The sequence below is a fragment of the Procambarus clarkii genome, chromosome 23 (assembly GCF_040958095.1).
Source record: "Procambarus clarkii isolate CNS0578487 chromosome 23, FALCON_Pclarkii_2.0, whole genome shotgun sequence".
NCBI lineage: Eukaryota > Metazoa > Arthropoda > Malacostraca > Decapoda > Cambaridae > Procambarus > Procambarus clarkii.
In genome coordinates, this window is record NC_091172.1 from 6,737,690 (window position 1) to 6,762,411 (window position 24,722).

The 24,722-nt window shown below is 43.4% G+C and overlaps 1 protein-coding gene across 1 annotated transcript in view; it reads left to right on the top strand.

Moving 5' to 3' along the window:
* Positions 1–24,722, top strand: part of LOC123751259 (keratin-associated protein 5-1-like) — a 110,035-nt gene that overhangs the window by 79,576 nt on the left and 5,737 nt on the right. The window contains exons 7-8 of the mRNA XM_069329622.1: positions 21,737–21,859; positions 24,065–24,187. Of these exons, the coding sequence (XP_069185723.1) occupies positions 21,737–21,859; positions 24,065–24,187 (246 nt within the window). The remainder of the gene's footprint in view (positions 1–21,736; positions 21,860–24,064; positions 24,188–24,722) is intronic.

Here is a 24,722-nt window from a genome sequence, read left to right on the forward strand (position 1 = left end):
GTAGAAACATATGCTGCTTCCAGCCATTTCATGAAATATCTTTTCTTATTATTGGCAAATTCTAAATAGGTAGTGACACTTGCCTTTAGATAATCACGGAATCTTCGTCTGTAGCTTTCGGTGGAGAGAAGGTAGGCGTCTAGAACGGCTTGCTTTAGGGTCTGGTAGTCATTCTCAGACGCTAAGGTACTGAGAGTAACCGCAGCTCTACCTGTGAGATGCACTCTGAGAAGTATAGACCATTGATCATCAGGCCAGCTAAGTTTTTTAGCTAGGGCCTCAAAAATAGTAAAAAACACATCTATCTCTGTCTCAACGAATGATGGCATTAACTTACTTGCCTGGGAGATGCTAAAGCTTACTGGAAGTTTAGCTTCAGCTTGTTGGCGCCGAGTGAGGTGTGTAGTTTCCAAGTCGAGTTCTCTTCTACGGTATTCTAGAGCATTATCGGTTTGCTTCTTATCGTGTTTACGTTGTATCTCCAGATCACGTTTTCTTAATTCAACCTGCTCACTTTGTAGGGCCGCTTGGCGTTCTTTTAGAGCAGCCTCGTGTTCCTGTTCTTCTTTCTTTAGGGCAGCCTCGCGTTCCTGTTCTTTCTTTAGGGCAGCCTCGCGTTCCTGTTCTCCTTTCTTTAGGGCAGCCTGAAATTGTAGAACTTCTTTTTGGTGTTCACGTTCTACTTTCACTAGTTATAACTTTAACTTCATAGCTGCCAGAGCATGCCGATCCGCAGTGGAATAGTTTTCGTGAGAATCAGAGTTTATAATTTCATTATCAAAGAGGTGGTCAAGGATAAGGTTATGCAATTCACTTTTGTTGGCTCCATGGGGAACATCTAGGTGGTACTCATGTGCTAGAGTTTGTAATTCTGTCTTCTTGGCACGAATTAAGTTCTCTACTTCATTTGCTGGATCACTACGAAATGCTGAGAGACGATACATTGTGAGATATCAAACAGACGTATAGAGAATATACCTGTGTTATTATAAGTGTCAGTAACAGGATGACGTGGCAACTGGTGACTATCCTTTGGGAATTCAATCGTTAATGTGAAAGCAATTAACGTTAATATTAGATGTTAAGTGATTATTTAATCAAAATGCAGGAAAATCTTGTACCCGGCACTCAATATACGAGAATAAGGGCAAGAAAATCCTACTAAAATAAATGAAAATTGATAGTTTGAAAAGTGAAAGGTAGTCCAAAAACGTGAGGATACCTTGCCGGGTCTCTATAGGACAGAAACAAGGGGTTTCCTACTTAACTAGATGACACTTACAGAATTAGCGTTCTTTGTGCTCTGAAAAAGAACGCCAATTCCCTACCTGTGTAAGTATCATAATCTCTGACCGACGCGTAGGGGTGCGAGTGTCAACTGGTGACGAGAACTGCTGTTGAGGTCCCATTTCAACAGCGTAGTCCGTGCGAGAGGAACTATGGCCCTTTATATCCTCCTTCGGTCGGATTGCAGAAGATAGGGTACGTGTCCCGAAGACAAACCAAAGTACCAGGGTACCAAAGAGGGTGATCTGCCGTAAATGGGAAATGCTCTAAGGACGAGAATAAGGCGGAATACACAAGTAATAACACCGAGGGATGAACAACCAATCAAGAGAGTGACTGGCCACCAGACACCACGTAATCCACAGTCATCCAACACTCATAAAATGTTACACTCGGAAAGCACAAAATACACAGCACCATAAAAAATATTGAAAGTTTTGAAATTAGTGAAAAAGCAACGTGCAACAAAGCCAAGTACACTTACCACAAATTGAAATGACTGTTCTAGTATCAGTACCTGAGTGAAGCTCCTAGGACAGGCCCCCATTAATGTGTGAGAAATGTAGGTGTTAAGGCAGTCTTCTCTAGGGCTGGTGGAAAGTGAGAGGGAAAAAAACGCAAAACAAATTTTACAAATAATGAACTTTAATTTACTTTAAACAAACAGAAACAAAATAAAGATAATCCCTTGGCTATATACAGTGCGGATCAAAAATATGATGACAAAACACAATATAAAATAATATAACGGTTACGTTACTCTACAATTAGCAAGACAAAAAATTAGTAAACGGTGCTGAGAATATTGGCTGGCTGAAACCTCCACTTAGTATACAGGTCGTATGCTTAGATAGAAGCGTCAGCTCTAGAGCACAAACAATATTCTGAAGCCAACTGCTCGTACAGACTATATATAGCGATGCAGATGGCGCTGGAGTCGGGTGAAGTCGCTGATTCACCAATGGGGAGAGCGTTGGCTTGAAGTTTTTTTTATTTTCATTTTGATAAAAGAAATATACAAAGTATAGCACAATATATACATGACATGAACTTAAGAACAGAACATAACAACAAAAACATAATCATAAACAGGCATAGAAGAGAACATTGCATAATAAGACCCCAGAAACTCCAGAGACACAAGTCCGAATACACATAAACATAGAAACGGACATACAACAAACGGACGCATACGGACATGGAAAGACACAACTAACATATAAAGAATAAACCAGACACACATATAAATACACAATGCACACAAGTACAGAAATAACACAAAGCCTAAGCACATCGCACACAAATCATATAAGTAACATAAAAACAAACCATGGCCAAGGCCCAGGCACTACTATATGACAACCCCAAGAAAGAATCCGGGGCGAACAATGAAACACAGAGATACATGTACCCTAAACAAACACACTTCCAGAAGAACAGCAATCAAACCAACAAAATGAGTAACAAAACAGCCGCATGCAACTCACTCAAGGTACAAGCAATGGCCCACGCAGGACCCAACATAGAAGCAAACCCACACTCGCACACAACCCCACACACCAAACCGAACACACAACCACAGGAGCAACCACACACACACCCAGCACAACTCCCCCGAGGAGGCCCACCGGAGGGCCGGGGATCTAGGATGAAAACAGAAGACCACTCGCCCAAAAGCAACCCCACGCACATACCCACCCGTGAACCAACCACGGAATTCGCTCGGAAACGCACGCTGCACCCACCACCACGTGAACCGCAAACGACCCCTCAAAAACCCCAAAAGCCTAGCAACCCCATAACCCTCCCTCCGACCCACCCACACACAATACACAAAGTCAGCAACAAGAAGGCAAAGCGTATTACGAACACGGCGCGACCTCCGCGGAAAGGACAAAAACAAAAACCTCAAAAGGTCACCCCGACACTCAGGTCCACAAACTCCAACCAACTCGTCCCGAAACCAATCAAGCAAACCCCGCAACCGCCCGCAAAAATAAAAGACATGAAACGGCGTCTCAGGGAGACCACAGTGCACACACGCATCAGAGGCACGCAAACCCAGCATGCACAACCGCGCATTAGTCGCCAACGACAAATGCAAGAGCTGAAACAACAATTCCCGCTGTTGCGGAGCCAGAAACCGAGCCCCCAGCGCCGCCCACACATCCCCCCAATCCCAACACGGGAACAAACCCTCCACCCGCGGTGGAACACGACGAAACAAAACCCGATACACCGATTTGACCGACAAGGACAGGAACCCCGGACAACGGCATACCTCCCGAAGAATCGCCACCGCCCAAGAGTAAACCGGGGGGGGGGGGGGTACAGACCGCCGCCTCCCGACAAACACCAAAATCCACCAAATAGCTAAACCTAACAGAGCAATAATAAACACACAAACCATTGAGCCCCCCACCCAACTCAAACCCCTGACACAACGAGACCCAAAAGAGCGCCCGAACCCTCGTGAACACATCAGGAATGCCCACCCCACCCTCCCGCACAGCCAACACCAACGTCGACCGGCGAATCGGGTGGTAACGACCACACCACACATAACGATAAACCTGGCGTTCCAACCCGAAAGCCAGCTTACGATCCAGGGGGAAAACCCGAGCCACGAACCAGACCCGGGACAAAACTTTGCAATTCACAAGCAACGCCCGCTGATAAAGCGTCAACGGGCGCACAGCCAGCAACCCAATCGCAACACCGACACTCCGGGAAACCATATCCCAATTGCAAGCCAAGGACCTCTCATAGGAAGCAAACCAGGTAAGCCCCAAAACCCGCATAGAAGTGACAACCGGAAACCATGACCCCACCCACACAAGGCGAGAGGACCACCCACCAAGACCCATAAGACCGGATTTCGCACGATTTACCTGCGCCCCAGTGGCCAACTCAAACCTCTCAACCACAACCTGGACCACCCCAACCGACCCCTCCGAGGCCAGGAACAGGACGGTATCATCTGCATAACCGCAGATAGGCAACCGAAGACCCGACGGCAAACGGGGGGGGGGGGGGACGATCAACGGGCATCCCTTGATCGCCCGAAAAAACGGCTCCTGAAAGACGATATACAGGAGCATCGAAAGCGGACAACCCTGCCGCACCGAACGACGCACAGGGAAAGAATCACTCAAAAACCCATTTACACAGACCCGACTACAACATTGAGCGTACAACATACGCACCCAACGAACAAACAAGGGCAGAAATCCCAGCCTCCCCAACACACGAAACACAAAATCGAGCGACACACGGTCGAAAGCCTTCGACCAATCCAGACAAAGCATCGCTGCCGACACGTGAGAGTCGGACACGCGAGAGTCGGACACGTACAAGAGCACATCTCGAAACAATGCATTGCAATGCAACAAGGAACGACCCGGAACACCACAAAACTGCTCCACAGAGACAACAGACGCAACAACACTGCGACACCGACCAGCCAAGACCTTAGACAGGATCTTGTAGTCGACATTCAACAAAGTAATGGGCCGCCAGTTTGAGAATCACCGTAGATCGCCCGACTTCGGGAGAAGCCGCACAATCCCAACGCACTGAGACATAGGCAGAACACACTCCCGAAGACAAGACTGGACCACCTCCAGCAGAACATCCCCCAACACATCCCAAAAGGCGACGTAGAACTCAATAGGAAGACCATCCGAACCCGGCACCTTCCCGGAACGAAACGACCGCACCACCACAAGCAGCTCCGCCAAGGAGACCTCTTTCACCAGACCAGCACACTCCGCAACCGACAACCCAGGAAGGCACCGACCCAAGAAATCCTCCGCAAGTGTGGCGTCCCCAGCCACCTCCGCATACAGCGCAGCCAACTCCTGCCGAACATAGTGCAACACCCCACCAGTGTCCGAAACAACCGTCCCATCTGGCCGTTGCAAGGCCGTAAAAAGAACAGAGTCCCGCGCGGCCCGTACCTTACTTAAAAGAAATGGAGAAATCCGTTCCCCGTCTTTTTAAGTAGGCATCCTTCAGTCTCGGGAGACTATGGAGTTGCGCCCTAGTTGTCAATCCTGGTGCAGCGTCTGGTGTGACTGATGAGGCCAATCCGAGAGTGGCAGTCCTTCCCACACCGAGCACAAACGAAGTCCGATTCTGGTCTGTCTTCCTGGTTACCGGCTTTCCTTCTCTGTCTCTTTGCCTCCGATTCCTTGGCAAGTGACTCCTCGAACTTGGAGAGACCTCGTTGAACAGACTGCCTCCAGGCTGAACGGTCTGCAGCCAGTGTCTCCCATATAGCAAGATCGACGTCCATGGCTTTCAGGTCCCTTTTGCATACGTCTTTGTACCGTAGCTGGGGCTTGCCTACTGGACGCTTTCCCTGCCTCAGATCTCCATATAGGAGATCCTTGGGGATCCTGCCGTCGCCCATTCGCACAACGTGCTCGAGCCAGCGCATTCGTCTCTGTTTCAGCATTGTGTACATGCTGGTGATTCTTGCTCTCCCCAAGACGTTGTTTGTCACCTTGTCCTGCCAGGTGATGTCCAAGATGTGTCTAAGGCAGCGCATGTGGTAGGCATTCAGCCGTCTTTCCTGACGGGCGCGGAGTGTCCAAGACTCACTGCCATAAAGGAGAGTGCTCAGGACACAGGATCTGTAAACCTGAATCTTAGTATACTCAGTTAGCCTATTGTTGGCCCACACTCTCTTTGTCAGTTTGGACATGGTAGTAGATGCCTTACCGATGCGTTTGTTTAGCTCCGTATCAAGAGAGAGGGAGTCAGAGATTGTGGAGCCCAGGTACACGAAGTCGTGAACAACTTCCAGTTTGGAATCTGAGATGCCGATGTCAGGTGGGGAGTCCACTCCTTGTCCCATGACTTGTGTTTTCTTCAGACTGATGGTGAGTCCGAAAGCCTGAGAGGCTACCCGTCTACCCTCTCACTTACACGAGCCCTCACACGCACACCCTCCACCCACTCACTCCGCAACCCGCATATACGCGCCTTGCAGTCCACAATCTTATCAAAACAATCAACACCAGCATCGTACGTCACATACAACCTCGACAGCTGCGCCTGCAACAACCGCAGCAACCCAAAGCGCCCAGCAGCCTCGCGCTTAGCAACCACGCGAAAAAACAAACGACACTGCACTTTACACCACTCCAAGACAGACAGAAACTCACAACGCCGGGCTCGAATCCCGACCCACCAACACCGAAACTGACGACAAACACGCGGAGAACGCAACAACCCACAGTTTAGCTTCCACCACCCCGCACCGACCCGCACTTGACTGGGTACCCCAACCCGGACCACCACCAAACTGTGGTCGGAGAATGCAACCGGGACAGTGCGAAAATCATACACCGTACATTCCCCACCATTGACATACACCCTATCGATGCGCGAACGCACCCCACGTGCAGCAAAAGTAAACGACAACCCTCCATCAAAGAGCACGGCAGCGTCTCGGAAACCACATGAACGCACCACCTCCAGCAGCGCACCCGAGACATTCTGCGGACGAGCGCTACAACAATCCCGTGCACTCGTCACACAATTGAAGTCCCCTCCAAAAATCATGCCCCGCGTATCATGGCGCAAGAAAGGAAGAAGCCCCACCCGAAAAAACTCCTCCCTCTCCCGACGACGCGCTGCACCCGAGGGGGCGTACACCGTCAAAAACGGAATCACGACCCTCAAAAACTCCACCCGCACAAACAACACCCGCCCATCCTCGTCCAACTCCGTGTGAAGCACGGAGAAGGAGGCCTTACGAGAGAATAACATAAGGGTCCCCCCGAAAGGCGTCCTCGGCGAGTTGAGCACCACATGATAATGCACGCTTAGACACTGCAACACAGACACATCATGAACATTATGCTCCTGTATGAGAGCCACATCCACACGTTGCTCCTGCAAAACATCCAACAGGCCCAACTGGACCCCAAGAGCATTCAAACCCCGAACATTCAAGGACGCACAAACTACAGAGGGCGCCATCGGGACAACCTCAGGACACCCCCAACCCGTCGCGACACACAGGCCGCACTTCATCCTGGACCCCAGGGCGATCACAGTGAACACCGCCAGTCGCCGTACCCAGCCCCACGGACGAGCCCTCTGCCGGATCCGCAGAGCCCCCACCAACCGGAACTAGGGCCGAAGACCCCCGACAGTTACTCTTAGACAACACGACCACCAGGTCCCGGTCACCGCGATGAGCCACCCACCCAGAGGTGCCACCATCAGGAGGCGCAGCTGCCGTCACTGGAGGCACCACAGAAGAAACCTCCTCGATGTCCTCGCCCGCAACCTCCATCGCAACACCGCCCTCCGCCCACAACCGACGAGGCGATGTATCCTGAGCCGAACGACGGCGCTTCACATGAGGCTGCTGATCGTCGGTACAACGACCCCCAGCAAGGGGTGCTCCAGAAGAACCCGACGTGGGCGGGCCCAAAGCCGAAGCAGCACGGACACACACAGCAGCAACCTCCACAGCATGCGGCCACAGCCTACCACCACGCCCAGAGACCGGAGCAGAAGGAGCAGGTCCAGAAAGCGGGAGAGCACACACACTCCAGCTCACAGGGGGCATCCACCACGGACGCCGAGGCAATCGCAGCTGACGAACCACTGGACAAGGCGACCTTCGTAGACGACGAGGGAGTCGACGCAGAGTCAGAGGGCAGGGAGGAGGACACACACCCCACCACCCCAGCATCCCCGGGCAGCAGACAATCTTCAGCAGGGGAAGCAGGCACCACACCAACAGCAGCAGCCGAGGACCGCACAGAAGCCTCCGGCCGCGGATGCACCTCCGCCACCACCGAACGAGGAACCCCCGAGGTAGGAGCTCCCGTTCCCACAGAGCACACCGGGGAAGCAGACATACTATGTCCCGACCAAACAGGGACAGAGGGAGCACTTGCTGAACCCGCCGCAGGAACCACCCCAGGCACCTCGCCAGGGCGAGAAGGCGATGAGGAAGCCCCCCGCGTCTCCAAAGGGGGTAAGTCACCCTCCAAGAAAACGGAGGGAGCCTCAGCCCGAGGAGTATCACAGCTCGCTGCCACATGGCCCTCAGCACCACACCGGAAACAAGTGCGAGTCTGTCCCTGATAAAATACTCTGAGCGAGAGCCCACGATACAGAAGACGAGACGGTACCGGTGACGTAATCTTCATACCTAGCATACGAATGCCCGTACGCAGCCCGCTCAGCCGACCTGTACGCAGATGGTTGAAACGATGAAACTGCACCTCTCCATACTTTCCAAACACAACCCGCAGCTCATCCTCAGAGAACGTCACCGGTACACCATGCACACTCACGTACTACACGGCCCCCCAGGGATCCGAAACGGCCACAGACACAGCCGTGTCGGTGACTGGAACCGAGTGGCCGGCCCAACGCGCCACAAACTCCTTGTACAGCGAGCTCCTGCCGAAGGTCACCGCCACTCGCGCAGGGGAAAGCTTTTCCAGCCCTATCAAATCCTGGACATCCGCTTGAAGCACATCGACGACAGCAACTTCCACACTCGCCCAGTCCACATCCCCTGAGAAGTCAAGGCACGCCGTGTCCACCCGCCGTACGCGGGACACACCACCAACCACCATACCACCAGCCAGGCCCTCCGGCCAGCGGGCGCACCACACCACAATCCACACCCGCCTCCACTCAGCACCAGGCGACAACTGGCAGGTCAAACGAGCACGTCCTGGCCCTCTGGCGGCCAGTGAGCGAATCACCAATGTGTGAGAAATGTAGGTGTTAGGGCAGTCTTCTCTATGGCTGGTGGAAAGTGAGAGGGAAAAACACGCAAAACAAATTTTACAAATAATGAACTTTAATTTACCTTAAACAAACAGAAAAAAAATAAAGATAATCCCTTGGCTATATACAGTGCGGATCAAAAATACGATGACAAAACACAATATAAAATAATATAACGGTTACGTTACTCTACAATTAGCAAGACAAAAAATTAGTAAACGGTGCTGAGAATATTGGCTGGCTGAAACCTCCACTTAGTATACAGGTCGTATGCTTAGATAGAAGCGTCAGCTCTAGAGCACAAACAATATTCTGAAGCCAACTGCTCGTACAAGACTATATATAGCGATGCAGATGGCGATGGAATCGGGTGAAGTCGCTGATTCACCAATGGGGAGAGCGTTGGCTTGAAGTGGTAGTTTGGTGATCGACGAGGGTGGTGCGGCGACAGCGAGGAGGGGGGAGTGGAGTGAATGTACCTCCCTGTAGAGACGTCTGTTATTCCACTTCTATAATTTTCTTGAATGTGGTATCTTGATGTTGCAGACGTAAAGAAGTAACGAGATGTAGGAAAGAGCATGTTAAATCTCTCTTGAAAGAGATTACTGTCACAATATGTTGTTAAATATGACCGAAAAAGTAAGATTAATAATTCTGATACGAATTTCTCAATATTTCTTATGTTTCTTTTTACTGTCGATGGTAATTGAAAAATCAATATTCCATAAATCATTTTTATTTCTAGTCTGACGCGACGCTTGAACGCGTTTCGTAATAACGTATTACATTTTCAAAGACTTTAGTTTACACAAACACACAACTGTAACCTGAAAACACTTAAAAGAGTTTTACTAATTCTAACACTTAACAGCTTGTCTTATATACTCGCATTTCGGTGAGGTGATATGTTGAAACAGTTTTGGATGAGGTGAACAAACTTTTGACCAACACAAGACAGAACACGGTTCAATGGGGATAAATTGGATAAGTGAAAGGGAAGAATGGAAGTAACTGCAAAGGGCCTATTGGCCTATGCTTCCTCTTGATGCTTCTATATTGGTACGGAGTCTTGAAGTGGGTAGAATATAGTTGTGCATTAATTGGCTGTTGATTGCTGGTGTTGACTTTTTGATGTGTAGTGCCTCGCAGATGTCAAGCCGCCTGCTATCGCTGTATCTATTGATGATTTCTGTATTGTTTGTTACGACTTCTCTGGTGATAGTCTGGTTATGGGAAGAGATCACGGATTCAGCAACTTGCAACCGTCACGGCCGGACGTGTTCTCGTTGCTCCAGCTCTTCTCTCTCGCACCTATCACTGCAGAGTGGGTAAATAATTGGCAGAAGACTTGCGTCTCTCTAGATGGTCAGACCCCACTCCTAACTTGGTATTTTATGCCGAGTAAAGACAGGAGGCCATCTCCATCTCCAGTCTTTGAGAGAGACTCATCGGCCACCAGGAAGTTCACCATGCGCCACAAACGCTACAAGATCCGGGGAACGCCTCTTAACGAGCAACCATTCTCCAAGACATCACTCCTGAAGCTTTTTAAAGACATTGCAGGAGTGACACCTAACGACATCAAACAGGAAGGCACGGACATCCTCTTCTTCTATTATAGTGAGGAGGAAGTCGACAAACTTCTGTTTTTTCAGCGTCAATTTCTCCAATCAACATCTTTATCTGAACTTCCCATGCCAGTACCGGCTGCACGCTCTGTCGTTATTCATGATCTCAGCCAATGGATCGTGGAACAAGATGAAGCAGATGAAAGCGCATTCATGCACGACTTCAAGGAATCAAACCCGAACTTAGGGCTTCACGAAGCTCACTTCTTCAACAGAAATCACTCCCTGAAGCTGACCTTCGAGACCGTAGCTGCGGCTACTATGGCTACCAGAAATGGTGTTTACAGCTTTGGTATTCACATTCCGTCATTCCGTGTGAAGATGGAACGTTTTCACATCGTCAACCAGTGCCTCCGGTGCTACGAGTACACCCACTCCACCAGCAAATGTACCCAGCGTATTCAGAAGTGGAGCCTCTGCTCAGCTGACCACCATTACTCCATCTGCAAGTCAGAAACACTATGCTGTTTACTTTGCAAAAGCGACCATCCTGCAATCTCCATACGTTGTCCTCATAGACAAGATGTCATCAAAAACATGGAGAAATCCACATCTTCTACCGGAGCCAGTACCTCTGAAGCAACAAGCCAATCAGCGACCACCTCTACTTCAGGTTTCAACGCCCAAGCCACCATTTTCCCGGAGCTTCCGGGAGGACGTCCCACTGCTACTACCAGCCAATGGGGAGCCAGTTCCCAAACACCAGCCAGCAACTCATCGAGCCAGCCGACGCCACCTCCGGCTCACACCGACCAACCACTGTACAGCACAGTTCAAGCGTTAACATCAGCGGCCAGCATGATAGCTTGCAATAACCTCCAGGAATACGTAAGAATATTAAATATTCTATACAAAGCAAATGGTTTTCCAGCTTTCATAGTTCCAGAGGAAGTCTTCACCAACACCACTTCAAGTTCTCAAGATACAGTTTCGGTCCCTGACATCACCGTGAACGCCGCCGTGCTCACGGATCTACTATCAACAGCTGCAAAGCCTGCTCCTCCAGCAACTTTATCACAAGACACCCAGACGCCGACGCCTCCTCTATCGACAACTGCCACAGTTCCACCTCTCGTGTGCGAACCCTCTCAACGTCCTAAATCAGCTGCAGGTCCCATTAAGCCTCAACAGGCAAGAACTCATCCCTCAAGATTCCCTGCATCTACTTCTGAGTCAGCTGACTCGTCAGATGAGGACATCCCGGTTGGAACACTACCTCCTCCACTGAAGGACTCCTACACAACTAAAGATTTCAGGCTGGAAGCTACCTCCAACGATAGCCTCACCGTACCAACGCGAAGCAAGACCAACAAACAGGCCAGGAGGCCTGGGAAGAAGTACACCGACGATCTGCGCCCGAGTAAATCAAGTAATCAGTAGAACACCAACGTAATGCTGTAAAGAACACCGCGACGAGAAGCCCTGCCTCCTACAAGACACACCAGCGAGCACCCATGAGAACTCCACTCTACCACCACACCACAGCATCAGCTGCAATTCTTACCCACGGTGGTTGGGCCACCGATCTTTCATCTCCCCTCTTCACCTCGTCTCCAGTTCCTAGCTCAAGATTTCTGCATCCTCGCCCCTGTCTTCAACCCCCTGCTTGCCAGTTCTAGGGCCATGAAACTTAAACCTAATGGAGCCCTGTTGCTTATGCATTGTTAATCGCGTGGAAAGAGATGTTGTTGTCTTGCCTATACACTTAGTTCTTTGTGGCTTACAGTCCCCAAGTGGACATTTGAAGGCATAGACGACGTTAGTCTCCTTTAAGGCGTTGTGCTCTTTGTCTGGAGAGTTTTTCATGAGTAGGTTGGCCGTTTTTATGGTTTTATAGTAAATGGTCAATTGTATCTTCTGATTTTTGTCTGTAGGACAAAACGACATATATATGTCGTACCTAGTGGCCAGAACGCACTTCTCGACCTACTATGCAACGCCGGATTTGCCTAATAGGCCGAGTGATTTTCTTTATTTCCAATAATTTTTTTCCAAATAGTTTATTTGAATTATTATTATTATTATTTTATATTAAGACCATAATTTATTTACTTGTGTTACTTTAGGTTCGGTTAAGATAGGTTAGGTTAGGTTAGGTAGGGTTGGTTAGATTAGGTTGGGTAGGGTTGGTTAGGTTAGGTTAGGTAGGGTTGGTTAGGTTCGGTCATATATCTAGATTAATTTTAACTCCAATAAAAAAAATTGACCTCATACATAACGAAATAGGTAGCTTTATCATTTCATAAGAAAAAAAATAGAGAAAATATATTAATTCAGGAAAACTTGGCTTATTATGCAAATCGGGCCTTGCATAGTAGGCTGAGAAGTGCGTTCTGGCTACTAGGTACGACATATACTATATATATATATATATATATATATATATATATATATATATATATATATATATATATATATATATATATATATATATATATATATATATATATATATATATATATATATATATATATATGTATATATATATATATGTCGTACCTAATAGCCAGAACGCACTTGTCAGCCTACTATGCAAGGCCCGATTTGCCTAATAAGCCAAGTTTTCCTGAATTAATATATTTTCTCTAATTTTGCTCTTATGAAATGATAAATCTACAAATTTCATTATGTATGAGGTCAATTTTTTTTTATTGGAGTTTAAATTAACGTAGATATATGACCAAACCTAACCAACCCTACCTAACCTAACCTAACCTATCTTTATAGGTTAGGTTAGGTTAGGTTAGGTAGCCGAAAAAGTTAGGTTAGGTTAGGTAGGTTAGGTAGCCGAAAAACAATTAATTCATGAAAACTTGGCTTATTAGTCAAATTGGGCCTTGCATAGTAGGCTGATAAGCGAGTTCTGGCTACTAGGTACGACATATATATATATATATATATATATATATATATATATATATATATATATATATATATATATATATATATGTATGTATATATATATATATATATATATATATATATATATATATATATATATATATATATATATATATATATATATATATGTCGTACCTAGTAGCCAGAACGCACTTCTCGGCCTACTATGCAAGGCCCGATTTGCCTAATAAGCCAAGTTTTCCTGAATTAATATATTTTCTCAATTTTTTTTCTTATGAAATGATAAAGCTACACATTTCATTATGTATGAGGTCAATATTTTTTTATTGGAGTTAAAATTAACGTAGATATATGACCGAACCTAACCAACCCTACCTAACCTAACCTAACCTATCTTTATAGATTAGGTTAGGTTAGGTAGCCGAAAAGGTTAGGTTAGGTTAGGTTAGGTAGGTTAGGTAGTTGAAAAACAATTAATTCATGAAAACTTGGCTTATTAGGCAAATCGGGCCTTGCATATTAGGCAGAGAAGTGCGTTCTGGCTACTAGGTACGACATATATATATATATATATATATATATATATATATATATATATATATATATATATATATATATATATATATATATATGTCGTACCTAGTAGCCAGAACGCTATTCTCAGCTACTACTATGCAAGGCCCGATTTGCCTAATAAGCCAAGTTTTCCTGAATTAATATATTTTCTCTAAATATTTTCTCATGAAATGATAAAGCTACCCATTTCATTATGTATGAGGTCAATTTTTTTTTATTGGAGTAAAAATTAACGTAGATATATGACCGAACCTAACCAACCCTACCTAACCTAACCTATCTTTATAGGTTAGGTTAGGTTAGGTAGCCGAAAAAGTTAGGTTAGGTTAGGTTAGGTAGGTTTGGTAGTCGAAAAAACATTAATTCATGAAAACTTGGCTTATTAGGCAAATCAGGCCTTGCATAGTAGGCTGAGAAGTGAGTTCTGGCTACTAGGTACGACATATATATATATATATATATATATATATATATATATATATATATATATATATATATATATATATATATATAATGGAGAAATATATATATTTCTCCATTATATATATATATATATATATATATATATATATATATATATATATATATATATATATATATATATATATAATGGAGAAATTAAGGAACATATAATCTCTTCCCACAACCAAACCATCGCCAGAGAAATCCTAGTAAACAACACAGAAATCATCGATAGATACAGCGATAGCAGGCGGCTTGACGTTTGCGAGGCACTACACATCAAGAAGTCAACACCAGTAATCAACAGCCAATTATTGCACAACTATATTCTGCCCACCTCAAGACTCCGCTCCAATATAGAAGCATCAAGAAATATGGACCAATAGGCTTTCTACAAACACTTCTATTCAATATCCATTGTTTCGTGTTCTGTCTTGTGTTGATGAAATTAATACCCTATTAATACTCTTGTTCTGTCTTGTGTTGATGAAATTAATACCCTATTAATACCACATCTTGTTCTGTCTTGTGTTAATGCCACATCACCCCTTTCACCTCACTCAAATGTAGATATAAAATCGGAGATGCGTAAGTTCTATTCAGTTGTGTATTTGTGAACTAAAGTCTTTGAAAATGTAATAAGTTTTACGAAACGCGCTCGTGTCGCGTCAGACTAGAAATAAAAATGAATTTTGGGGAATTGATTTTTATTTACCTCCAACAGTGAAGCGAAATGTACGAAAGATTGAGAAAATTCGTGTTAGAATTATTAATCTTACTTTTTCGGTCATATTTAATAATATATATATATATATATATATATATATATATATATATATATATATATATATATATATATATATATATATATATATATATATATATACATATATATATATATATATATATATATATATATATATATATATATATATATATATATATATATATATATATATATATATATATATATATATATATTAATACCTAGAAGGGGTACCACCTCTGGTGCAAGTGTAGGGACCCATAGCCTCGGAGAAGAAAATAAAGAGTACTCAGAGAAGAACTTGTGGATCTTCACTGAACACTTATATTTTCTTCTCTTACCACCCCTATTCTTTTAGTATGTGTGTATATTTATCTAACTTTATTTGAAAATGTCATTACACAAAAAAGTTACAATTTTGATTACATGCAGGGTACAAGGCTGCTTGTCACAAGTTGTATAGCTCTTTCAGCTCCTCAGATGGCGGGCAGGAACCATGGATGCAGTGAGCATTTCCTCTCTGGATTGCCACACTAAGGCGCTGAAAAAGAAAACTGGCAGCTCTAGGGTCTCTGGTTGTTTCGATTAGCTTAGGATCCGAACTCCTTCAAAAAGCTAGCAGCACTTTTACCCCAGGCACCAAGTGTCTCTGAAGCAATGGGGACAAAATTGTAGTGGTGCTCAAGGTCTCTGTATTTACGTGACTTTGCTGCTTCCCGGTGATTGGCAGCTCCTGCTTGTGTAGCACTGAAGTCAACATAGGTATTGGCTGAAGTTGAAACGCAAGTGAAGTCCCACACCAACTATCTACCATTCTTCCAGGGGTTCACCGTGATTCCGTCTGGGCGGCCGACAGGTTCATCAGAGTTGCAGGACATTAGGTAACAGGGCTCTCTCTCTGCTGGACAACCGGCTGTTGTAATGCTTCTATTAATAATGTCATTGACCTCGCTGTGTCTTTCATGCCATCCTCCTGTCCTTTGGCAGAGAAGGACATGCCGTCCGTACCTGTCGGCCTCTGCCTCGCCGCAAATACACCTGTATTCGGTGTGGATTGGGGCAGCATGGCGGAGAAACACGGCAATTCGGAGGGCCTGCGGTGTGAGACGGGTGCCAGTTGCTGACATTAGGGTTGCTAATAGGAAATCACCTGCATGGGGAGCTGCTACATCTCCAAATCGGGCAGTGTCATGTGGTGTTGTCGCAGCTTCTAGCAAAGTCGCAGCTTCTTGGTCGGCAATGGGGCGATCCCAGCTGGATTGCTTATGGGCTTCAGAAGGCGGAGGTTGGGGTGCTGGTCCTGCAAGAGAGACCCATTTGGTTGTGCAGTCTGTGAAGCTGGGATCATGTACCCTGCCTGTTGAACTAGGTGCTCAGGTAGGATTTCCTTCACCAAGTTGTCAGACCCCACTGAAGAGGACAGAAACGCTGGTACAGCAATTTGTGTTGCTGTGCGCACGCCAAGGCCCCCGAGTCTGACAGGAAGGGAGGCCTGTTTCCACTGTGAGTCGCTGAAGGAAAGATTGAGGGCTTTTTCTATTGTTGATTTCAGCAAGCTGTCGCACTCTTCTAATTTAATATTGTTGAAAGATGGCGAACATCTTAGAAAGTAGGTCAGCCTGGGGAGGGACAAGCGTCTGGTGATGAGGTAAAGTGCATCATGAGCATCGATGTCTTCAGTCCTCTCGTTCATCCTCTTCGGGTCAGTGATCTTCTTACGAAGGACCCCGTCGATGGCATTCCTTCCAAGAGGAGCATCTAGGAGTGTGCTGTCCTCAGGGTTGGTTGTATGAATGTCAGGCAAAACAACCTTTATTTGCTCTATTATGCGCTGGTTGGTGGAGGTTATTTCGCACTTGCAAGGGTTCAGGGTAAGACCTAGGCTTGCTCCTTGCTCCTGAATTATTCTTATGTCGTCCAAGAGTGAGGCTGGGGAGCCAGTTAGAGTACCATCGTCCATAAACCAAATGTTGAGCTCACTGGACAGGTTATCGGTGACTTCCTTGATGACTAGGCATAAAAGAAAAGGAGCAAGGGGGTCACCCTGTTGGACACCTTCTTGTGATTCAATTTCATGTTCCCCAAAAAGCAGAGTTAGATTCTTGCTGTAGCATGAGTTTACAAACGGGTAGAGGGAAGGAAAAAGGCGATGAACCGCACTGAGTACTGCATCCCTTCTAACCAGATTGAAAGCATTTTTGAAGTCTAGCTTAATCAGGGCTTTTTCATCCGTAATGTTGGCAATGTAGGCTCTAGCTTATATATATATATATATATATATATATATATATATATATATATATATATATATATATATATATATATATATATATATATATATATATATATATATATATATATATAACTGAAAACTCACACCCCAGAAGTGACTCGAACCCATACTCCCAGAAGCAACGCAACTGGTATGTACAAGACGCCTTAATCCACATGACCATCACGACCGGACATAATGAGGTGATAGCCGAGGCTATATGAACCACCCCACCGCCGGCACTCGGATAGTTATCTTGGGCATAGCATTTTACCAAATCACCTCATTCTTTGGGGCACACGTGAGGAACACAAATGCGAACAAGCCTGAATGGTCCCCAGGACATATGCAACTGAAAACTCACACCCCAGAAGTGACTCGAACCCATACTCCCAGAAGCAACGCAACTGGTATGTACAAGACGCCTTAATCCACTTGACCATCACGACCGGACATAATGAGGTGATAGCCGAGGCTATATGAACCACCCCACCGCCGGCACTCGGATAGTTATCTTGGGCATAGCATTTTACCAAATCACCTCATTCTTTGGGGCACACGTGAGGAACACAAATGCGAACAAGCCTGAATGGTCCCCAGGACATATGCAACTGAAAACTCACACCCCAGAAGTGACTCGAACCCATACTCCCAGAAGCAACGCAACTGGTATGTACAAGACGCCTTAATCCACTTGACCATCACGACCGGACATAATGAGGTGATAGCCGAGGCTATATGAACCACCCCACCGCCGGCACTCGGATAGTTATCTTGGGCATAGCATTTTACCAAATCACCTCATTCTTTGGGGCACACGTGAGGAACACAAATGCGAACAAGCCTGAATGGTCCCCAGGACATATGCAACTGAAAACTCACACCCCAGAAGTGACTCGAACCCATACTCCCAGAAGCAACGCAACTGGTATGTACAAGACGCCTTAATCCACTTGACCATCACGACCGGACATAATGAGGTGATAGCCGAGGCTATATGAACCACCCCACCGCCGGCACTCGGATAGTTATCTTGGGCATAGCATTTTACCAAATCACCTCATTCTTTGGGGCACACGTGAGGAACACAAATGCGAACAAGCCTGAATGGTCCCCAGGACATATGCAACTGAAAACTCACACCCCAGAAGTGACTCGAACCCATACTCCCAGAAGCAACGCAACTGGTATGTACAAGTGGATTAAGGCGTCTTGTACATACCAGTTGCGTTGCTTCTGGGAGTATGGGTTCGAGTCACTTCTGGGGTGTGAGTTTTCAGTTGCATATGTCCTGGGGACCATTCAGGCTTGTTCGCATTTGTGTTCCTCACGTGTGCCCCAAAGAATGAGGTGATTTGGTAAAATGCTATGCCCAAGATAACTATCCGAGTGCCGGCGGTGGGGTGGTTCATATAGCCTCGGCTATCACCTCATTATGTCCGGTCGTGATGGTCAAGTGGATTAAGGCGTCTTGTACATACCAGTTGCGTTGCTTCTGGGAGTATGGGTTCGAGTCACTTCTGGGGTGTGAGTTTTCAGTTGCATATGTCCTGGGGACCATTCAGGCTTGTTCGCATTTGTGTTCCTCACGTGTGCCCCAAAGAATGAGGTGATTTGGTAAAATGCTATGCCCAAGATAACTATCCGAGTGCCGGCAGTGGGGTGGTTCATATAGCCTCGGCTATCACCTCATTATGTCCGGTCGTGATGGTCAAGTGGATTAAGGCGTCTTGTACATACCAGTTGCGTTGCTTCTGGGAGTATGGGTTCGAGTCACTTCTGGGGTGTGAGTTTTCAGTTGCATATGTCCTGGGGACCATTCAGGCTTGTTCGCATTTGTGTTCCTCACGTGTGCCCCAAAGAATGAGGTGATTTGGTAAAATGCTATGCCCAAGATAACTATCCGAGTGCCGGCGGTGGGGTGGTTCATATAGCCTCGGCTATCACCTCATTATGTCCGGTCGTGATGGTCAAGTGGATTAAGGCGTCTTGTACATACCAGTTGCGTTGCTTCTGGGAGTATGGGTTCGAGTCACTTCTGGGGTGTGAGTTTTCAGTTGCATATGTCCTGGGGACCATTCAGGCTTGTTCGCATATATATATATATATATATATATATATATATATATATATATATGTCGTACCTAGTAGCCAGAACGCACTTCTCAGCCTACTATGCAAGGCCTGATTTGCCTAATAAGCTAAGTTTTCATGAATTAATTGTTTTTCGACTACCTAACCTACCTAACCTAACCTCACCTAACTTTTTCGGCTACCTAATCTAACCTAACCTATAAAGATAGGTTAGGTTTGGTTAGGTAGGGTTGGTTAGGTTCGGTCATATATCTACGTTAATTTTAACTCCAATAAAAAAAAATTGGCCTCATACATAATGAAATGGGTAGTTTTATCATTTCATAAGAAAAAATTAGGGAAAATATATTAATTCAGGAAAACTTGGCTTATTAGGCAAATTGGGCCTTGCATAGTAGTCTGATAAATGCGTTCTGGCTATTAGGTACGACATATATATATTTATAATATACATATAATATATATATATATATATATATATATATATATATATATATATATATATAAATATATATATATATATATATATATATATATATATATATATATATATATATATATATATATATATATACATATATATATATATATATATATATATATATATATATATATATATATATATATATATATATATATATATATATATATATATATATATATATTATGATATGTTTGCCCGAAACGCTATGCGTATTAGTGGCTTTAGGTATTGTATGTACCAGCTCTATCTATAAATCCAACATTATGTTTGTAAATCAACAACGTATGTACTTTTCCGGAATAAAAATTTATTATTTATTATTATTATTATTATTATTATTATTATATAATAATAATAATTCCTTGTGTCAGTGGACAGTCCAAAAATGTCCAAAACCTTTGGACATTATTCAGAAGTAGAGGAAACCTAAATGATGTTATTCTAGCAGTAGTAACGAAGGTCCTGGGAAGCAGAGCGAATGTAAATTGTATTTAAATTAGCTCAAGGTACATAAAACTGCATGAGAGAAACAAGCAGATTCTACTGGACGCGGGACAGAGATGCGACGTTAATGAGAGAGTGATCTTACCTCTCTTGTAATTTTCCAGGAATTGCATGCCCCCTACAACAGAATAAGAGATATGTGGGAATGGCTTAAAAACATGTATAGAGAACATCCCGCATGGCTTATCGTTCCACAGAGGCCTCCAATGTTAGCATTAAGGAAGAATAAATCTTTAAAGGATCATCTGGTTAGAGCAAGCTTTCTTTTATATTAAAACTTTTCAGTCGACGCTTCGACCCACTGACCTATGTCAGCTGAGTTTCAATCTATCCAGAGTGACTATGTAGGGGGTTAGGAAGGCCCTTCGATAAAACTAGGCAGAGTTATGGAGGACCTTTTAATAGAACTATGCAGAGTTATGGAGGACCTTTGATAAAACTATGTAGAGTTATGGAGGACCTTTTAATAGAACTATGCAGAGTTATGGAGGACCTTTGAGAAAACTATCCAGGGATTAAAAGACCCTTCATTTAAAAAAATTGAAACTTACCCAGTTTATACCCATTGTTTTGTATTTCATTATGTGTTTACACTCCTTATACCTTTCTAATATTCCCTTTGGCATATTACTTCATTCATCCATATGTGCACTTCTATTATGTCACCCTAAATCTTCTTTTCTTTCTTTGTTGGTGGTTAAGGAGACTGAACTTCTTTTAACAGAGACTGAACATTCTTGTCTACTACATTAGTTTGCAAATTTTCAAAAGTGCAATAACGTGGGCTTAAAATTTTGGAAATTGTTTAAATATTGATATTGTATTAATAAGTAGACATAATTAATTTTGTTTAATAAATAACATGTTATAACTCTTCTTCAACAGTTCCTGCATTTTGTTTAATTAGCTTTCTTACTTAATTTCTCCTTATCTCTATCTCTCTGTTTACCTTCTCTCTCTCTCATATTCAATTTACAGTAATAGCCTAGAACACGTTTAATAATATAAAATGGCATTAAATATTGTTACAGACTGTAAAATCTCGACCAGCGCGTGTTTAGCCAGGGGAGGCCACTGCAGCGACACATGCAACGCAGATGAGGACACAGTCAACAATATCTGCAGTAGTCCAGGCTGCTCCTGTTGCGTTAAAAGTAAGATTTTCCTTGTAAATCGTATTTATAAAGATAATATTTTATGTAATAACTTCACTGATATTTTTCCTGAATTTAACAGCAATTATTCTGAATACGCAGGTGAAAAAAAAATCAATGAAAAATTTAAATTAAATATAAAATTTAAATGTCGATTCAATGATTTGGTGTCTCAACAAAATATTATAATGAAATAATTTATGCTTGTAATACATTAAATAAGTTATTTTTGTAATTGAATTATTAATCAAGTAGTTTTATTCATTAAGCAGTATAATGAAAAGTTGAAAGCTGTTTAAAGAACCTTCATGTCTCTCTTTAAAGAAAAGTTGTTTGAAATAATCATGAATCATGCAAGTGCATTTCATAGATTCTTGGTTTCCATTAATGAACATTTGAAGTTTTATTAACATTTTCTTTGAAGAGTTAAATGTTTGTTTGGTACATTAGTTAACAAATGCCAACATTGCAATTCCCGTTGTTTACGTTAATAAATGAAAATGTTTTATTAAATTAGTTCATGTCATAAAAAAATCCATATTATCGTCTCATTGAAGCTTTGCACCTTTGAATAAAAAGTTCTCTCTGTCTTTCTGTCTCTATTTATCTCTCTCTCTCTGTCTCTCTCTCTCTGTCTCTCTCTCTCTGTCTCTCTCTCTCTGTCTCTCTGTCTCTCTCTGTCTCTCCCTCTCTCTCTCTCTCTCTCTCTCTCTCTCTCTCTCTCTCTCTCTCTCTCTCTCTCTCTCTCTCTCTCTCTCTCTCTCTCTCTCTCTCTCTCTCTCTCTCTCTCTCTCTCTCTTTCTTTCACTCTGTTTTTTAACTTGAACTAGGGTTTATTGGGAATGTCATTGATGTTCCCGAGCTAATAACCCTTAATATGGGGATTAATGATTCTCCAATCTATGAGGTATTATTATCCTCCATCAGGTCATCTTGAGATTTATCTCAGAAACTCATTTAATAATAAGCTTATTAATAGATCTCATCAGGAATAAACAAAATGTAATGATATATTGCTCTGACATATGATAGAGAATGAACCAGGAGTCGGCTGTGTGCTACAGAACTCATTTGTTCGGTTAAATTCATTTCACGTGTATGTCCATGTTAAGTGAACATGTTCCAACTGCGAGTCAGTCTAGGCACGAATGATCGCTGATACAGCGATGTTCTATAGAAAGGCACAGCCAGCATGAGACTGTTGGTTACTGAACACCTTGTTTTGTGTTTGTCAACTTCTGGTTGACCTCGATGGTGGGACAGCTGAGGAGTCTTTTGAGCGTTGGCCTTGAAGATAATAATACGTTCACACATCTTTCCTGTATTGAGCAATATTCCAACCAGAATGGGTCAAAACCCTAGATGAGCCATCTTTCACCGGAGAAGACCAAATTGAAGAGCGGTGCATACTCAAGACAGGAGCAAACTGGTCCTTCATATTAGGTTTTGCAATCCCTGCTGTCAAAAATGTATGGGGATGCAAAATAAGACTGGAAGTATCTTTACTGCCTTGTCTGTACAGCTGTTTTTTCCTATATGTAAATATTACAGTATAATTACAGTACAGTGCTTGAAGATATGTAGAACTCTGAAGTGATAAACCCAATCAAAGTCGTCTGTAGTGTTCAGGTCTATGGCACAACTAGTCTTGGAGTCCTCCAATGACTGATGCTACTTTGTGAAGAGTATTAGCAAAAGATCAGAAGCCGAATGATCTTTCCTGAAACAGTAATCTATGTTGGTAATAAAAAAGTTATTTGTTTTTGAGATTTTGTCACAAGAACTTTGCTAATAATTGAATGATTTTTTGCTTTGTGACTTGCAACTATATGCACCATCAACATTGCGAGGGCAAAAATTCCTTCAGCTAGAGAGATTTGTGTGAATCCAGCAGATCTGCACAAATATGTAACAGTTGTTGATGTGCTTATCTGGCCCCATTGTTTGGGGCCAGATAAGCACAGGTGTTTAAGGAAATGGTTGACTTCATCCTTTTGAATAACACTTCAGACAACTTTGACACAGCTTGGATCACTCTGATCATGTTTCCTTCTTGATCAGGGACCTGCGTCTAAGCAGTAAAAACACTAGAAGGTCTCTCCCTGGCCTTCTTTGATTCCTTCTATACCTCTCTCTCTCTTTTATCTTCTTCAACTGTCTACAACACTTTCTTAATTAAAATGCAATTAAACATTTTTGTCACAGACTGCAAAACTCCGACCAGCGCGTGTACAGCCAGGGGAGGCCACTGCAGCGACAAATGTAACACAGATGAGGACACAATAAAAAATATCTGCACCACTCCAGGCTGCTCCTGTTGCGTTAAAAGTACAGATTATTCTTTAATTCAGAGATGGCATATTTAGAATTGTAATTCCACTGCTGCTCATTCTACTATAGTAAAAAATAATTGTTCATGCAGTTCCAATGATAGGAAAACAAAATACTATAAAACTATTGACTAATCATTAACAAAACAATCTTGGAGATATACAGTAAACTTGTTTAAAAATAAATTTTTCAATACATTAAAAAATAAATGCCAAACACTACAGATTTTACTTTCGTAACATATATTTTGAGTCTCATACTGTTGTTCTGAGTATGAAGATGTTACATGGTGTGTGGGACATTAAAGATTTACTTATATGACTGTGATAAATTATGTGCTTAAAAAAGTAATCAATTGACTAAGAATATTATTTAAAGCATTTGATTCAATAAATATACTAATTGAGCAAAATCAAGGGCAGTTAATTACAACGATATATATATATATATATATATATATATATATATATATATATATATATATATATATATATATATATATATATATATATATATATATATATATATATAT